This window comes from Oxyura jamaicensis, chromosome 4 (assembly GCF_011077185.1).
Source record: "Oxyura jamaicensis isolate SHBP4307 breed ruddy duck chromosome 4, BPBGC_Ojam_1.0, whole genome shotgun sequence".
In the NCBI taxonomy this organism is placed as follows: domain Eukaryota; kingdom Metazoa; phylum Chordata; class Aves; order Anseriformes; family Anatidae; genus Oxyura; species Oxyura jamaicensis.
In genome coordinates, this window is record NC_048896.1 from 47,626,407 (window position 1) to 47,642,954 (window position 16,548).

General features: G+C 44.0%; 1 protein-coding gene across 1 annotated transcript; it reads left to right on the forward strand.

The window, feature by feature from the left end:
• Nucleotides 1-6,219: 6,219 nt before the first annotated feature.
• Nucleotides 6,220-15,480, forward strand: LOC118166612 (alcohol dehydrogenase class-3). The gene is made up of 9 exons (XM_035325653.1): nucleotides 6,220-6,330; nucleotides 7,931-8,032; nucleotides 8,611-8,752; nucleotides 9,334-9,421; nucleotides 10,555-10,774; nucleotides 11,345-11,605; nucleotides 12,339-12,474; nucleotides 13,178-13,316; nucleotides 15,155-15,480. Exons 1-9 carry the CDS (start codon nucleotides 6,319-6,321, stop codon nucleotides 15,177-15,179), a joined length of 1,125 nt encoding a protein of 374 aa, XP_035181544.1. The 5' UTR covers nucleotides 6,220-6,318; the 3' UTR covers nucleotides 15,180-15,480.
• Nucleotides 15,481-16,548: the final 1,068 nt, after the last annotated feature.

A 16,548-nucleotide genomic window follows, 5' to 3' on the forward strand; every position in this document is an offset into this window, starting at 1 on the left:
CACCTCTTCTGCACGGATTCCCAAGCACTGGGCAAGAGCGCACTCGGCTTGCTCTGGGCTGCTGCACCGGGCGACAGGAGAAGCCCTCCAAAGGCCACGCTGGGCGTGGGGTGTCTCGGTCTGAGGACAAGAAGGCTGCCCAGGAGGTGCTTGAAGACGAAGCCTGGCCCTGCATGGTGGTGCACGGAGAACAGCAGCAGATCCCTCGAAACAAGCATGCAGACAGCTGTTCCTCTGCAGAAGCAGAAGTCTTCAGGCCTGCCAGGAAGAAGCGCGGGAGTGCAGCGTAAAGTCCCTTCAAGGTGCTTGCTTATTGGTTCTTCCCTGGATGGGGCAACAAACCTATAGAATAATCATAATAAAAATAAAAATACATTATAACAACAACCACAAAAAAAAAATAATAAAAACCAGTAAAACTGCTTTCCTCTCTGATCATTTTTTGTCATTGTTGAGACTGCGCCTGGACTGCGGGATCCCCTTCTGGTTTCCCCCGGACAGGAAAGATACTGATGGGTGTTGAGCGGGCCCAGCCCAGGGCACACGAGGGAGTGAGGGGCCGGGGCACACGGCGTACAAGGGCAGGCTGAGGGAACTCCTTTGGTCAGCATGAAGGAGAAAAGGCTCAGGGTGGACCTGACAGCTGCCTGCAGCTGCCTGCTGGGAGGGAGCAGAGAAGATGAAGCCAGCGTCTTCTCTGAGGGGCTCTGTGGCAGAAAGGTGAGCGGCACCAGGCCCACGCTTGCAGGTGGAGACAGCCCAGCCAGCAAAAAGGAAAAGCTTGTCCCCACAGGGATGCTCAGACAGAACCAGTGTCCAGGAAGGCTGCAGAATCTGTCCTGGTGGGTGGCATTGGGTAGCTATTGATGCTTTTATGATATCTTCCTCTTTGTCTTCCTGTTCCTCTGATGGCCCAGCCACTTTGTAGTAGCCTGCCTGGTCTTCTTCTTCCTCCCCAGTCTGAGTAGGAGATCCTCCGCTTTCTGAAAGACCTGACTTTTTCATCCATTGTTTCATCCTGGATACAAGGCAACAGACACTGGCACAGTTTGGTTCCCTGGCCAGCTTTGGGGCCTGTCACAGGGACTGGAATGGCTGCATGGCCCGTTGCAGGGGTTGGAACTGCTGCAGGGCCCATTGCAGGGGTTGGAACAGCTGCAGGGCCTGTCACAGGCATTGAACTGCTATTTCTTAGGTTTGCAAAGGCAGAACCTGTCTATTTAATTGGATCCAGCAAGGGGAAGTGCAAAGTCCTGCACCTGGGCAGGAGCAACCCCAGGCACCAGGACATGCTGGGAGTTGTCCAGCTACAAAGCAGCTTTTTAGGAAAAGACTTCGGGATCCCAGTGGACACCATAGCTAAGCTGACTGCATGTGCCATTGCAAGAAGGGAGCTAATGGTAACCAGGGCTGTGTTAGGCAAAGTGTTGCCAAAGGGCTGAAGGAGGTGATCATTCCCCTCTACTCAGCACTGTTGAGGCCACAGCTGCAGTGCCATGTCCAGTTCTGGTCTGCGCAGTAGAGGAGTGATGTGGAGCTACTGGAGAGAGTTCAGCAGTGGGCCATGAGGATGACAGAGGGACTGGAAGATCTCTCCTGTGAGGAAAGGCTGAGAGAGCTGAGGCTGTCCAGCCTGGAGGAAAAAAGGCTCAGGGAGGATCTGCCAAAAGGGCACTCATTGATGTATTTGAGAACTGCCTGAAGGGGGATCCAGGAAACTACAGGCCTGTCAGTCTGAGCTCGGTGCCAAGGAAGCTCATGGAGTTTGTTATCTCAAGTGCCATCTCACAGCACTTGGAGGACAACCAGGTGATCAGGCCCAGTCATCATGGCTTTGTCAAAGGCAGGTCCTGCTTCACAGCCTGATCTCCTTCTACAACAAGGTGATGTGCTCAGTGGATGGGGAAAAGCCAGTGGCTGTGGCCTACCTATACTTCATTAAGGCTTTTGACACCATTTCCCTCAGCATTCTCCTGAAGAAGCTGGCAGCTCAAGGCCTGGGCAGTTGTATGCTTTCTTGGATTAAAAACTGGCTGCATGGCCAGGCCTAAGAAGTTGTGGTGAATTGAGTTAAATTCAGCTGGAGGCCAGTCACTAGTGGTGTCCCCCACAGCTCAGTGTTGGGGCCACTTTTCAATAGCTTTATCAGTCATCTCAGCAAGGGCATCAAGTGCACCCTCAGTAAGTTTCCAGAGTGCTACTCTGCAAGTTAGGCGTGATCAGCTTGAAGTAGGAGGGCTCTGCAGAGGGATTTGGGTAGGCTGGACCGACAGGCATCATACACCTAATGCCTTTTGACCTCTTTTGTGCAACTCTTATCCCAGTCAACAGCCCTTTGAGCTTCTGGAAACCCCTCGGTATGGTCAGCAATTACACAGCACATCATGAACACACAAATGAGTTATTAAAGGTTAACAAATCCCATCTTGCTGCCAGTTTACAGTCATGTTTGCACACAGAACTCACTTTGCCCTGCTGTAAAAGTCACCTTTAATTCTCTTCATTACTTTTAAAGTATAAATCATTAAGGCTGCAGGTAATTAGATGACACCACAAGAACTCGTTTTAATTGAGCTTCAGCAGTCCCCTTCCTAGAAAACACTACAAGTTCCTCCCAATAAACTTTGACGAAACAAAATTTGATTGCTACAGAATACGTCTGCCTTGAGTCAATTATAACTTGCACTTTACCGGTTATTTATTTTGTGCCCTTCATATGAAAAATAGTTAAGCGCTGCAGAGTACTGGTATTATAGCAGTGCCACCTGGCGGTTACCTCCTACCACTTCCTCTGTGTGCTGCTGATCGACTTTTCCTGGCCAGGCAGGAAGCTCTGGATTTCCACAAGGACCGACATTTGCCTGCAGCAGACGTCCGTGGCTCATGCTCGCCCCGGGCACGGGCACTAACAAAGGACTAACAACATTTATATGAATGTATCAGAAGAAGACGCTGTCAAGTATGAGCAGGGAATTATCAGCATAACCCTTCCCCTATTTTTATCCTTCTGATTTCTCTTGCATGGTATATGCATCAATATACTAGAATCAACCCATAAAAGAACCATCCCTAGTGGTGTATTTGATTTGTATTTTATTTATTTATTTATTTTTGAAATCAAAGAGCTAAAAATATTAACCATGAACATCCCCAGATGACTCATTTTCATTCCTAAAATATTAAAAATCATTTACTATTCCAGCTTCTTGCATCTCTACTGAAAAAAAAAAAAATATGATCATTTTACACACTTCCATATTTAAATACACTACATTAGCATGGGCCTTTGATTTGAGAACTTATTTTACTTTGGCATGCTTTAGTATTATACTTCACTATAGTGAAATTACTCTTCTAAACATTTTCCTTTCCAATCAACCATTTCTTTTTGGATGTATTGGATAATGTTTTAAATTTATATTTGTATTTACAAAAGCAGAATTTTATAATTCACTCAGGACTATCCAAAAAAATATCAACCAGCTTTGAGTATTTCACATGAAAATATATATATATATATTTAAAGTATTTCCATTTTCCAAGCAGCTATGACTTGTGAAAAACGCACTCCACAATCAATAAGAAATAAGATTGTAAAGTAGGTATGTTTATTCAGCGCTGGGCAGCACAGGGGGTAGTCCCACCAAAGTTGTGCGCACCTGACATGGCAACTTGCCATGGTTATATGCAGCAAAGAGTTACATATGCACAAAGTTTCACAATATGCCTATACATATTCATAACCTGTCCCGCTTCATATTAAGATTAGTTCCAAGGAGTCATTTCCATAAACTCCTCCCATCTGTGCTTGCACAGTGTCTCCTGGTGGTGGTCGTCAGGGGTCGTGGGAATGACGGTTGATGACTCTTCCTTATCACCACTAGCTGACCTCTTGTCTTTGTGCAGACTCAGTTGCTCCTTGGCTCTTGTCCATCTGCAGGGCCAGTTTCTATCAGTTTCTTAAGATAGGCTCACACTCTTATTAGGAGACTGACCTTGGTAAGGGGCCCAAGGCTTCTTTAGTTAATTCGCACAATGCACCATAGTTAGCAAAGACACTAAGTAGCATCCTAGTTTAATGCTGTTAGTGCTCTATCTCTACTTGATAAGATTCTCCTAACTCCCTCTCTCAGCTATAGATGTATTTTACAAAAATAAATTGTTGCTTTGAAGAACAATAGGAGTTTCTATTTCTTTTGAATGCTACAAAAGTATTTTCCAGTACTTCATAGGAGAAGGTAGGAGAGCCTAAAACAGAATTCAGAAGGCTGGTTTGGAGAGCAAGGCCCCACAAAAAGACTGCTTTACTCAGGTACTCACAACTAAAATTTCTAGATCTGCCCTGTCGCACTTGCACACGGGAACTTGCAGAATGAGGGCACACGTTATCACAGGTTCAGTAGGGTTGATCTAATGAAATATATCTATAAAAACTATTAAATCACATTGGTCTTATTTGGGAAATTGTGTTAATGGGAGAAAAAAATACCTCTGGGGCAATCTAGCACTGATTCTGTTTGTGGAAATGAACCAGGTGATGTTTCCCTGAGGGCATCTCAGTTTTTCCAGCAGGTAGGTGTGTTGGTCCCCTCCTCTCCAGCCACACCTCACCACTCTGTTCAGCAGTGCGAGGTGGCAGGCAGCAGTTACAGTGCCACCACCTTCCTGTTCCAATGCTGGCACACTCCTCGTTTCTCCCTTTGGCACTCGGGCTGCCCAGGGAGGAACACCCTGGCAGATCACTTGCAGTTTCTTCCAGGACATATTGTTTGCCAGGCTTACAAGAGACTTCTTTCCCTGGATCTTCTTGCATTTCAAAGCCAAACTAAGGTACAGAAACACCTTGCTAAAAAGCACTGCCTCCAGGAGATGAACAATGATACAATTCAAAAAATAAAAATAATAAAAAAGAAGTCATAAAGATTCCTAGCTGTTTTGGGCTCCCTCCCCCTTGCAACGTGGAAAAGAGAACTCCCTCCAAGCAAAAACACAACTGCCACAAACACACAACTTTCTCCCACATGCTCACAGTTCGTCCAAGCCCCCCCTCTTTTCCAACCCTGACTAGTGCGAAACATCTGCCAGAATAACATATGAGAGACCAAGACCAACCCAACATAGGAAATAAGAGTAGCACTGGGAGCCCTCGCCTACAGACCTTTCCCATATAAACATACATGAAACATACATGACAAAGCATATATAGTTCAGTCAACAGCTCAGTGCGGTGACCTGATTTACTTGCGTGGTTCAGAGAATAGAAAGAAAACTGCAAAACCATGTACCACATCCACGGGCTTCCAAGAGTAGAAGGCAACCCTAGAGACAACAAGACAAAACAGCAAGGGAAGGGGAAACAAAAAAAAAAACAACAACGCATTTATCTCTGAAATTGGACATTGAACATTAAGAAGTTATGATTAATGGAGTTATGATTTAGGTACTTATGCTTTTATCTACCAGAATCAGCACTTAAGAGTTTCCAGAACATCAATGATAGGGCCACTAACAAAAGCTGAGCACCCATGGAGTTGAGCTAACCAGAATGCTTGGAGGCTTTTTGGAAGCACTGACAAAGCAGGGGTGATCAAGAGTACACCCTCTGGGTGCAGAACCTTTCCCTAACCCCCAACCTGACCCTCCCCTGTCCCAGCTCCATGCCGTTCCCTCGGGTCCTGTCACTGTCCCCAGAGAGCAGAGCTCAGCACCTGCCCCTCTGCTCCCCTCGTGAGGCAGCTTTAGCCTTTATAGACTTCCTTTGGACACTGTCTAAAAGTTTTATGTTTTTCTTATACTGTGGCACCCAAAACTGCACTCAGTTCTTGGGGTGAGGCCGCACCAGCACAGAGCAGAGCGGGACAATCCCTTGCCTCCACCAGCTGGCAGTGCTGCGCCTGAAGCACCCCAGGGCACGGCTGGCCCTCCTGGCTGCCAGGGCACGCTGAGGACTCACGTTCAACTTGCCATTATGTCATTAAATACTGTAGATATTATTTACGCCATAAAAATCCATGCTATCTTTCAGCAAGCTGGTGCCGCTGTCAACCAGTGGCATTTGCTGATTGCTGGTACTTAGTGGGGGGGGGGACACCTCAGCACCACCCACAACGCCTCAGGGGCTGGCGCCTGACGGGGACTGCGGGATGGAGACCCTCGCCCTGCCATGGGGTCGCACCGAAGGGATGGAAGGAGGCAGTGAGGGAGGAACCCGCCATCTTCCCGCCCCTCCTCGACCCCCCGCAACGGCTCCAACGGCCATGCGCGTGCCCGCCTTGGAGCGGAGCGGGGCGGGGTCGCCCTCCCCTTCCGTCCGGAGCGATGGCGAGCGGGGTGAGGCGGCGCGCGGGGCCCTCATCCCCCCGGTCCCCTCCTGTCCCCCTCCATTTTGTGTCACTGCGCTTTGGGGGGGGGAGGAGGGGGGTCGCGCTGTGCCACCCTCACACCCCCATCCCGCCCCGGGGCGCCCCCCAGCACCGGGAGGCTTCAATTAACGACAGAAATAATGGGATTTGCGGGCTTTGGGGGGACCTCGATTAGCAACAAAATTAATGGGATTTGGGGATTTGCGGGCTTTTTGCGTGCACCCGCGGCCGTCGCCATCCCAGCAGCCAGTTCAGATTTTTGTGGTGACATGCCCAGTGTCTCGCCTGGTGCAGTTTTGCAGCGTTCAGCCAGGTAGCGAGAAGCAGAGCAAAGGGAATTTGGCCCCAGTTGGGCTGGGAGCAATCCCTGCTTGCTCTGCTGGGGTTATAAGTTTTTGGGCCTTTTTGGGTCGGCAGCAGTCGTTTCAGCGATTTTTGCTTGTGGCTCTGCTGTTTGGGGTGCAGTGAGGGTGGTAGCCAGCTGTGGGGGATATCGTCTCGCTGTAGGACAGGAGTACCTAAAACACTGGGCGCTGTCCTGGAGTAGATCACCGAGGGTCTGCTCCAAGACAGGCGAGGCAGGATGGCGTTCCCTGCTGGGGTTTGTACCATTGAGGCCGTCAGCGTGGTCCCACGACTCAACCAAGTGACCAGCAAGAAACCATCATGTTTGCAGAACATGCCTGGCAGAGGGCAAAGCCCATTTTCTTCTGTGGGACAGACCTGGAGCTGTGCTTCTTACAGCTGACATCTAGCACTGGCAGCACCAGAGCCTGCTCTGGGCTACATGGCTGTGATGCTGGCTGTTAGAGCCACCCCAGGGGAAGCCAGGCTGGTGATCAGATTGGGCTTCTGATTCCACATGCTGCAGACTCTGCACCGTTTGTCTTAAAAAGCTTGCTGGGAGGTCAGGAGTGGGTGCAGAGCAGCCTGCTGGGAGCAGTGAGCACCAGTTTGCTCGCAGAAAGCTGTGCAGGCACTGTGGATGTGCTAGTGCACAAGAACTCACTGCCAGAAACCCTACAGCAACATCTCACCAGTCCCCATGCCCCACTGTCAGGCTCTGCACATCAGCCATGTGTGTGCACATCTTCTTGTTGAAATCCTACTCAGAAGCCATCCTGTTATGGAACAAGAAGACCCCCTTTAGTATGGGGGTCTTGGACTGTTACGTGAATTCCAGTTTGCTTTCCAGATTTCTAAACGAGCACTCTGTGCTCAAGGACCACCTCTTACATGAATGCCTGTTTTATTTTAAACCACAGTTTTTATTACGCAATCTCTCCATTCTATTGCTCGTTTCACTGCAGTGTTTGTTATGTCCCAAGCGGTCCTGGGTTTATTATACTTTTGCTCAATAAGAGAATAACATTCAAAGTTCAGATCTTGGTTCATTCACTCAGCTTCCAGGGAGCAAAAGTAGACCAATTAAACCTTTGTGCTGAAATGATGTATTTCAGATCTGGGATTCTTTCCAAAAGCCAGTAGCCTTTCTCTCATTTCCTTGCTTGGTTGAACAAGAATTATTTTAACAGATGTCCTCTCTTTTTCTTGTTGATGTCTTTTAGGTTATTAAATGCAGGGCTGCTGTTGCCTGGGAGGCAGGTAAACCTCTCTCTCTTGAGGAGGTAGAGGTTGCTCCACCAAAAGCTCATGAAGTCCGCATCAAGGTAATTATATAAATCTTTAACTGTATCCATTATGTTTTGGGAGACTGAGTATTAAAGCTGTTTACCAACAGAATAAATGTTGAATGGATAGCATTAGTTCATTAATATCTCAGCGGTTTTGCAAAGAAGAAAATTATGGTATTTAGATCTTCTGTTTATGGAAAACATTTTTGATTTCTGTTGGTCTCAGTCCAGAGCCTGGTCTAAAGTTCATAGCTAGTCTTGGGGGTTGATTATTTCAAATCTGGGAACCCAGCCTGCATTGAGATGACTTGGACTACAGATTTCTTGCCTGAGGAAACAAGATGACATCATCTACCCCTTTCAAAAGCAGGACATAGTTGGTGGAATAAGAAAAGATGTGCTATCCCCAGAATTTCCTTTCTTCGAAGTGTGGTATATGCTTTGTGCTATGCCAGGAGTGAAAATATGCTTGCTGTATCACAAATGTTACTAGGATTGGCAAACTCCTGTTGGTGATTTTTCTAAATAACCAACCAAAGGGTAATATTTAAATCTGTGTTACTGTTCTATTCTTCAAGATACCTCGGCTTATCTATTTATTTATTTATGTATAGATAGTTGCCACTGCTGTCTGTCACACTGATGCCTATACACTGAGTGGTGCTGATCCTGAAGGATGCTTCCCTGTGATTTTGGGTCATGAGGGAGCAGGAATTGTGGAGAGCGTTGGGGAAGGAGTAACAAAAGTAAAGCCAGGTAAGAAAATACCTGACATCTTACAAGTTTTCTGACTTCCTTAAAAGTGTGACTTTACTATAATGGCAACTGTCAAACTGGTCCACTCACTTGCTATATTGCAGGATATAATGTTTTATTCCGAATGTCTGCATAAATTTCTTTTGTCTGAGGTATAATACTAATCTATTCAATGTACGCTCGGTTTAAAGATTGGAAGACTCCAGATTTCTTGCTTGAAATTGGATCGATATAGTTAGAAGATTTTTTTTTTCAAACGAAAGTTGATACCTGTTCTTTTAAACAACTTAAAAAAATGTGTTACTATTGGTTTGAGGTTGTTTTGTTTTACAGTAAGTTCCTATTTGTTCTTGAATGATAAACTTCTGATTGTCTGTCTGCTCAGACATGAGAAAAAGTGTTTTATCTAGCACTCTCTATAAACAGCGCTACTCTGGACTGTAAGCAGGCTGTAAAAAGAAATGAACAGTTTGAAATTAACAGTTGCTCACATAAAAGCCATACAAATTGAATAACTCCACTTCTCTCTTTATGCCTTGCTTGACTCAGTAATAGCCAGATTTCATTTATTTTTTCTCTAGGGGATACCGTTATCCCTCTGTACATCCCCCAGTGTGGTGAGTGCAAATTCTGCAAGAATCCTAAAACTAATCTGTGTCAAAAGATAAGGTCTGTATGCTTTTTATCTTGACACACAATATAGTATTTGTTCAACGTATACCTGTTCTAGTTATCAAAAGTAAGAAAGTACATGTTTAAGGAGTCAGACACTACTTTCCATTCTTCCTTAAGATTTCTTCTTAAATAAACCTGTTTCTTCGTTTGTACGTTTGTAAAGGTGTAAGCTGGTAGTTTGTTTCCACAGCTTTGAAAACATAAATGCTCTGACTCTGTATTTAATCCGTACTTAAGGGAAATACTTCAGGGAATTTAGCTCTTGTTGCAAACACTGAAGGCTTTGAGTGGTACAGAGTTATAGAGAGAGCTCTTTTTCCTTAATACATGCTTCTCTGCTGGTTTTGCAGCTGGGTCCAATAAGCAACAGGGATGGCGAATCTCAGGAAGGATTCTCCATTGGTGGGACTGATACACCATTAATACCGTTTAATGGGTTGTCTAGCTTGCATGCGCTAAGTGGGTCCTAGTGGTACTTTGATGAGTCTCTTTGGCAAGGACAATATTTGGCTTTGGTCTCTATCTTCAGCCCCCAGGAATATTGCATCTCCTTTCATTTAACTAAGAGCTATTGTTCATACCTTTCACCTGTAAAGTTACTGTGCCCCAATTTCAGCTGGAGGTTCTCTGTTTCAACCCAATTGTGCTGCCACTCTGCCAGCAACAGGCCATAGTAGTAATGTGACCGCTGTTTGGACATGCTATTTAAATTACTATGGAAAAGTAAGTGTGATTTAAGCGTAGATCCCATTCTGAAGAGAACAGTCTCGCAAAACCAAAAACACAGGGACATAACTGATGGCTGCTGCTTGAGGGAAGTAGACTAAAGGAGGTGAATGAAGATGGGAGTGTGGTACCATGGCACAAGCAGTTAGCACTCGTAGCTAACAGGGTCAATGTGCTGATAAACTCCCAACTCTTTCCATACTTCCTTGGAGGAATTAACAACATGAAGTGTTCGTTAGGAAACTAGTGTCTAATTTCTGTAAATTCATGGGTTTACTGGAATGTTCCAAAAATTACGGTGCAATTATGCGACTATATCCCTGTGCCACTTACACAGTACAGCCTAGTGAGAGTAATCACTGCTTAAGACTCTGACTCTACTTTCCTGTCTTTGCCTTAAGAGTTACTCAAGGGAAAGGACTCATGCCTGATGGTACCAGCAGATTCACCTGCAAAGGAAAGCAGATTTACCACTTCATGGGAACGAGCACCTTCTCGGAGTACACGGTGGTGGCTGACATCTCCGTAGCTAAGATAGACGCTGCAGCACCTCTCGATAAAGTGTGTCTGCTGGGCTGTGGCATCTCTACTGGCTATGGGGCTGTTGTTAACACTGCCAAGGTAAAGGCTGCGGTTGCCTCTGCCTTTTCTCTGTAACTGTGCCTGAGCCAAAGTACACTAACAGTTCAGGGACTACATTAGGACTGTAGCCATGATGTACCAAATTTCTGGGTTTTTATGCTCTTCAGCTGGTGAAATTTAACTAAGAATTTCAAACTTCCATAAAGGGCAGATCAGGTCAGAAGAAAATTAGAGGGTTAGACAAAATCCACGTGGAAGATCCTGCATCTCTTCTAATACCAACTTTACTTTTCCTGAAATTACTTTTCCAACTCATCTTAATCTTGGTGCAAGTCATTCTGGTAGTTTTGAAGGTCAGGGTGAAAGAGAGGGACAGTAGGTGAGCACACATGAGGCTAGGGCAGGTTACAGAAGTCAAGTCTTTGGGCAAAAAGGAAAGCCTAGCACGTAAAGAGGTTTTCTATAAACTTTCTATAGAGTTTGCCTTAGCTAAGTGATAAAGTCTTGTAGCCATATATATTTACCCCCACATTTTCTTCGTAACAGACTTGTGTTTTTCACTCATGCGGAAGAATTTTCTTTGTTGCTTATGGCTTTTTCTTCACCTAGGTGGAACCTGGCTCCACGTGTGCTGTCTTTGGTTTAGGAGGAGTTGGGCTGGCAGTTATTATGGGCTGTAAAGTTGCGGGGGCATCCCGGATCATTGGCATTGACATTAACAAGGATAAGTATGCCAAAGCCAAGGAGTTTGGAGCTACCGAGTGCATTAACCCTCAAGACTTCAAGAAACCCATCCAGGAGGTGCTGGTTGAAATGACCGATGGTGGCGTAGACTACTCCTTTGAGTGCATCGGTAACGTTGGAGTCATGGTGAGTGAGTGCATAACAGCAGCAACTGGAGGGAGGGCATAGCTGGTTGCCACTTTGTTGTTTAGCTAAATAGGAAACCAAGCTGCTTGCTTGTTACAGGAAACATGCCATGCTATTCTTTTTAAATAGTAATGATAACTGCTGTGACTAAAAAGGACAATTTACATCAAATCCTAATTATGCAAATTCTGTTTCTTATACTTTGCATAAGCTTTTCTATCTTTGAAATCCTGAGTTTTCAGCTGCTGAAAAATTAACAACACATAAAATGTATTGTACAATGTACAATATATAATTTACTTATAATAATTATAATAATTTACAAATGTAAAATCTCAAGGACTGCTCAGAATCTCCCTTCTCCCCCAGATAATGAATTTAACTTTTAGAATCACAGAAGTACTGCTGAATGTAAGGCGAGGCTTTCAGGAATGACAATAGCATTTCTCATCTGTCAGTAACATGGTCTACGTTGTCTCTGCTTACAGTTTATCCCAGCTTCTAGGGGAGTGACTTTTTTGGAAGCCAGATGGGATATAAAAAGAGCAGTCTTTAACAGTGTAAGGAGTCTGAACCGATGGGAAACTTAGCATAATTTTCAGGGGATTTATTGTTCCTTCAACACTAATGTGGCGATTTATTAACTGGGGGAGAGGAAGTGCAACCTGTGCCAGCCTAGATAGCATAAACATTAGCAGTAAACAATCTGTTTTTGTTCTGTTCTTCTCTGAAGAGGGCTGCCCTGGAAGCCTGTCACAAGGGCTGGGGAGTCAGTGTGATTGTTGGAGTGGCTGCCTCTGGTCAGGAGATCTCTACGCGGCCATTCCAGCTAGTAACGGGGCGGACGTGGAAAGGGACCGCATTTGGAGGTAACTCTTTTGGTTTTGGGATAAAAGTAATTTGCTGTGGGTTAAATGCGGGAAGAACATATAATATTCCTACAGACCGGCTACAGATAAGCACATTGAAATAAGCACATGAAATACAAGATTTCATGTATTTCAAAGAGAGAATATAACCACCTGCTAGTCAGTTCTATAGCAGTGGTATAGTGGGATTGCTTTCTTATTAGCACAAGGTTTGGGATGCAGTAAAGGACCTGGTCTCTGGGGAGATGTGAACTCAAAGATGGTTTTTTTGCTTAGTCAGTAAGCAAACTGCAAGGCTAAAATGGGAACTTATAAAAGAACTTGAAAATAAAAAGCAACAAAGTCTTGATAGACCTTTTCTGCCATCAAACCAGAAGCCCGTTGAGACTTGTACAGCCGCAAGGGGCTGATAGAGATACTAGTGCATGCTTTCCTAGGTGAGGGCTGCTCTATGCTAAAAGTTGAAATACCTAGTGAAAGGTTAGTGCACTAATGTGTCTGGGATAATGTTTGCCCTTGCCAGATCTAACTGCCCTCTTACATTCCTTATTCAGTGCCTGAGTAGAGCAGGATTAACAACCACCACCAATCTCGGTTCCTTTCACATTTATCAGATGATAACCGCTATAAGGGTTTATGTTTTCCTTCCTCTTTGTAGAGGTGGGTGGAAAGGGCAAAAACAAATGCACTCACTGTCTTTCAGGCTGGAAGAGCGTAGACAATGTGCCTAAACTGGTGACTGACTACATGTCCAAAAAGATCAAAGTGGATGAATTTGTGACTCACACCCTGCCTTTTGACAAAATTAACGAGGCCTTTGAGCTGATGCATACAGGAAAGAGGTAATGTTCATAATACTGAAAGGTGTAGATGTTTGTTGATGGGACAGTGTCAAAATACAGGTTCCCTGCCCACGTCATGTTTTAAACAGGTAGGATAAGAGCTGACAGGTACCATGCACTTTTATTGTGAGACAAATGCACATTCTTTGAGCTCCTAGCCACATGCCAGAACACAGGCAGAGAGTGAAAAACAAGCATCTATGTCTAAGGGAAATATGCAGGTCTGTAAAACTGATAAAGGGGCAAGCCAGTCTTAGCTTTCCATTTCCAAAAGTATTGCTTAAATACTCCTTAAAAAAATAAATGTAGACAGATTGAAGGAGAGTTATCACAAATACATCTTTATAAGTCATTAAGCTATTAGTCCAGTTTAGCTGTTAACTAAATAGTAGATTTCAGTGTATTTTCAAACAATTATTTAGGATAGATTACCAGCAGAAACAGTCACTTGGAATGATCTTTAAATATACTTTAAAAAAATATATTTTTCTCTAGTTTGAATTGGGGTAGAATACCAACATGTTCAGTTTGTACTTCTTAATATGGCCAGAGTGCTTTTACAGCAGCTTCTGCCTTCATTAAGGTTAACAGCAGTTTAGACTGTTCATACTGCAAACTTCTGCCGTCCACTGCAGATGGTGAAAAACCTGCTGGATGCTTACTGAGCCTTGCTGCCCTCATAGCAGTAGACTATGTAGCGGTTGTGATTGGGTTGCAGCAGTAGCACAAGGCTCAAAGTGTAGGGTATACTCATCAGAGGATATATTGGGTGATGCCTGTGAAGCCCTGTACAGATACAGGTGTGGATGTGCTTGAAGGAAAACAGAGACTACCTGGGGATGCTCTGGCAGGATTTGCATCTGCAGGTTAAAACCCAAGGTGAAAAGATTAGTCAGTTTTAACCTGAGAAATGTTCAAGTTTGTTCTGCTGTGTCAAGTGCAGGCTTCTTTGAAATAATTTTATTGAGATGCTCTGTAACTTGTTGGAAATTCATAGACTGGCATAGCTACCGGTGTCTCTTAGAATAGAACCCAGCTTATCAGCAGTCTGGGTTGCATCCTTTTTCAGAAGGTGTTTTCAAGAAAGAATAAGATAGTGGACAAGAAAAACTGGAGAGATGCTCTAGTAGAAAAGACTCTCTCTTCCTACGTATTTACACGAATGCAGGAATCTCTGTCCATACTTTGGTTTACCTGCACATGGGTAAATAGGTACCAGCCTTACTGCAAGAATCCACTACAGTCTTTCTGTTTGACCTCAGTCCATATTGATACTATAACTTCCTCAAAAATGACTTTCTCTGCTTTATCTGATACTTTATCTGTGTTTCTAATTTGGGTAAGTCAGTTAACAGTAACCACATTTGTACCTTTTACAAATTTGAAACGCTGCATCATCTATGCAAATTTATTCCAGCAGTTGATCCCCTTACCCAGTTACAAAATCTTATGCTCATGCAGGAATAAATCATCAAAATGATTATGTCCTATGAAAGCAATAATGAAAGCTATGTAAAATTCTCCAAGAGCCAAAAGAGGGAAAACCTCTAAATATTGATTTTTCATAATCAATATTCTTGGGTAGTTACTGAAAACTGACACACATAGTTTGAAAGGGCTTCCATTTTAAGTACACCTTTTCAGGGGAGGAACTAAAAAATGAATAATGAGCATTTAGCAACCCATTTTTAGGCAAGATTTTAAATAAATATTTATTATAGGTATGATTTCATTTTTATAAGTTGAAATTAAGTGAGATTATGTCTCAACAGTGAAGGGGAGGGAGGGGAGAAAAAGGACATATTTGTAATTCTTTTTTTTTTTTTTTTCATTTTAAGCATTCGAACAGTCCTAAAGTTTTAGAGACAAACGTGGACCTTCCTGCCAGCCAGCCACATGGTAACTGTTATTTTATAATGGAGCTTCTGATAGAAGGTAGAATCAGGTAAATGCAAACTCACCAGGACGAGGAAGATGATAGATTTTAGGGTGATCATGATGAATATTAAATAACCGTTTCTTCTGAAAAAAAAAACAATCAGTAACCACTGGGGAGTGTTACATAATTAACACTGATGTTGGAACTTCTATTTCTGTACCTGTTCCTCAAATTCAATAATGCTTAACTCAATCTACTTAATAAAAGCTTATTTCTAAACAGAGTGTTGGAATTACTGAGCATAAAGACACTGATGGCTGTGTCACTGTTTTCTTCTTGTGGTTGTATATTATTATAATAGAGGAAGAGCATTTTTCAGAGTCAGTAGCAAATGATGGGGGGTTCATTACACCAGGCAGTTAGCTGTGCACGACTGTGCTGAGAAGCAGCACTCGTGTGCTGCAGCTGCAGTGCGAGAGGGGCAAGAACTGCAACAGCCCTCAGGCTCTTGAGGCTGTTCTAGGACTGCGAAGGATCTACCACCCAGCTCTCCCTGGAAGCCACCTAACAGCAGACAGGTTGGATGCATGACCTAAATGTCCAGGTGTACCTGTGTTTGCTTGGGCAGTCAAGTCCCTGTTCTGCTTTATTTGCTACCTGGCTCGTTATGCTGGCTGCAGGCAGGCCTGTTCTGAAGATGACAGCAGAGGAGCACTCGACTGGCTTGCCTTGGTGGTGTCCCCTCCAAGACTTCAGTAGCACAGAGAAAGTTTTGTCATTTCCTTAAACTTACTGGCAACTGAAGAAGCCTACACTCAGCACTGTAAAAACAAAACAAAAATAACAAATCTAACTTGGGATTGTTATCTTTAATTGGTCAGAAATACAATCAATCCATTGAAGAAGGGAGTATTACTGTTAGAGCAGCAGTTTCCTCGTGAGGATCATGGGAAGAATAGTAAAAGGCCTTGACTAAGGAAGGCTTCAGGGTGGGTTGTGGTGTGTTTTTTTTGTTATTAGCACTGTATTTTAATTTAAAATTGCAGGGTTTTTTTTTTTCTTTCTTTCTCCCCTTAACTGTGACCCGACTGGATAGAATGTCTTAGCATCAAAACCTGGAAGCAGCAGCATGGCAGGTCCAGAAAAATGGGAGGGAAAAAACAGGCTGCAAACAGAGGTGGAAAAACTACCCCGTTTAAAATATGGTTGCATATATGAGAAGCCAAACATACTCATTAAGGGAGGGATTTCATTTTTTAAAGGGAGACTGGTTAAAGCAACTGTTCAGAAAACTCTTAATGCAAACAGTAATTATGTTAGTGGTGAGAGGCAATTTTCTTCTAATAATTGCCT

Coding starts and splice junctions, on each gene's coding strand:
- LOC118166612 (XM_035325653.1), top strand. Junction 9,422..10,554: donor AATCTGTGTCAAAAGATAAG/GTCTGTATGCTT, acceptor CTTTGCCTTAAG/AGTTACTCAAGGGAAAGGAC. Junction 13,317..15,154: donor CTGATGCATACAGGAAAGAG/GTAATGTTCATA, acceptor TTTCATTTTAAG/CATTCGAACAGTCCTAAAGT.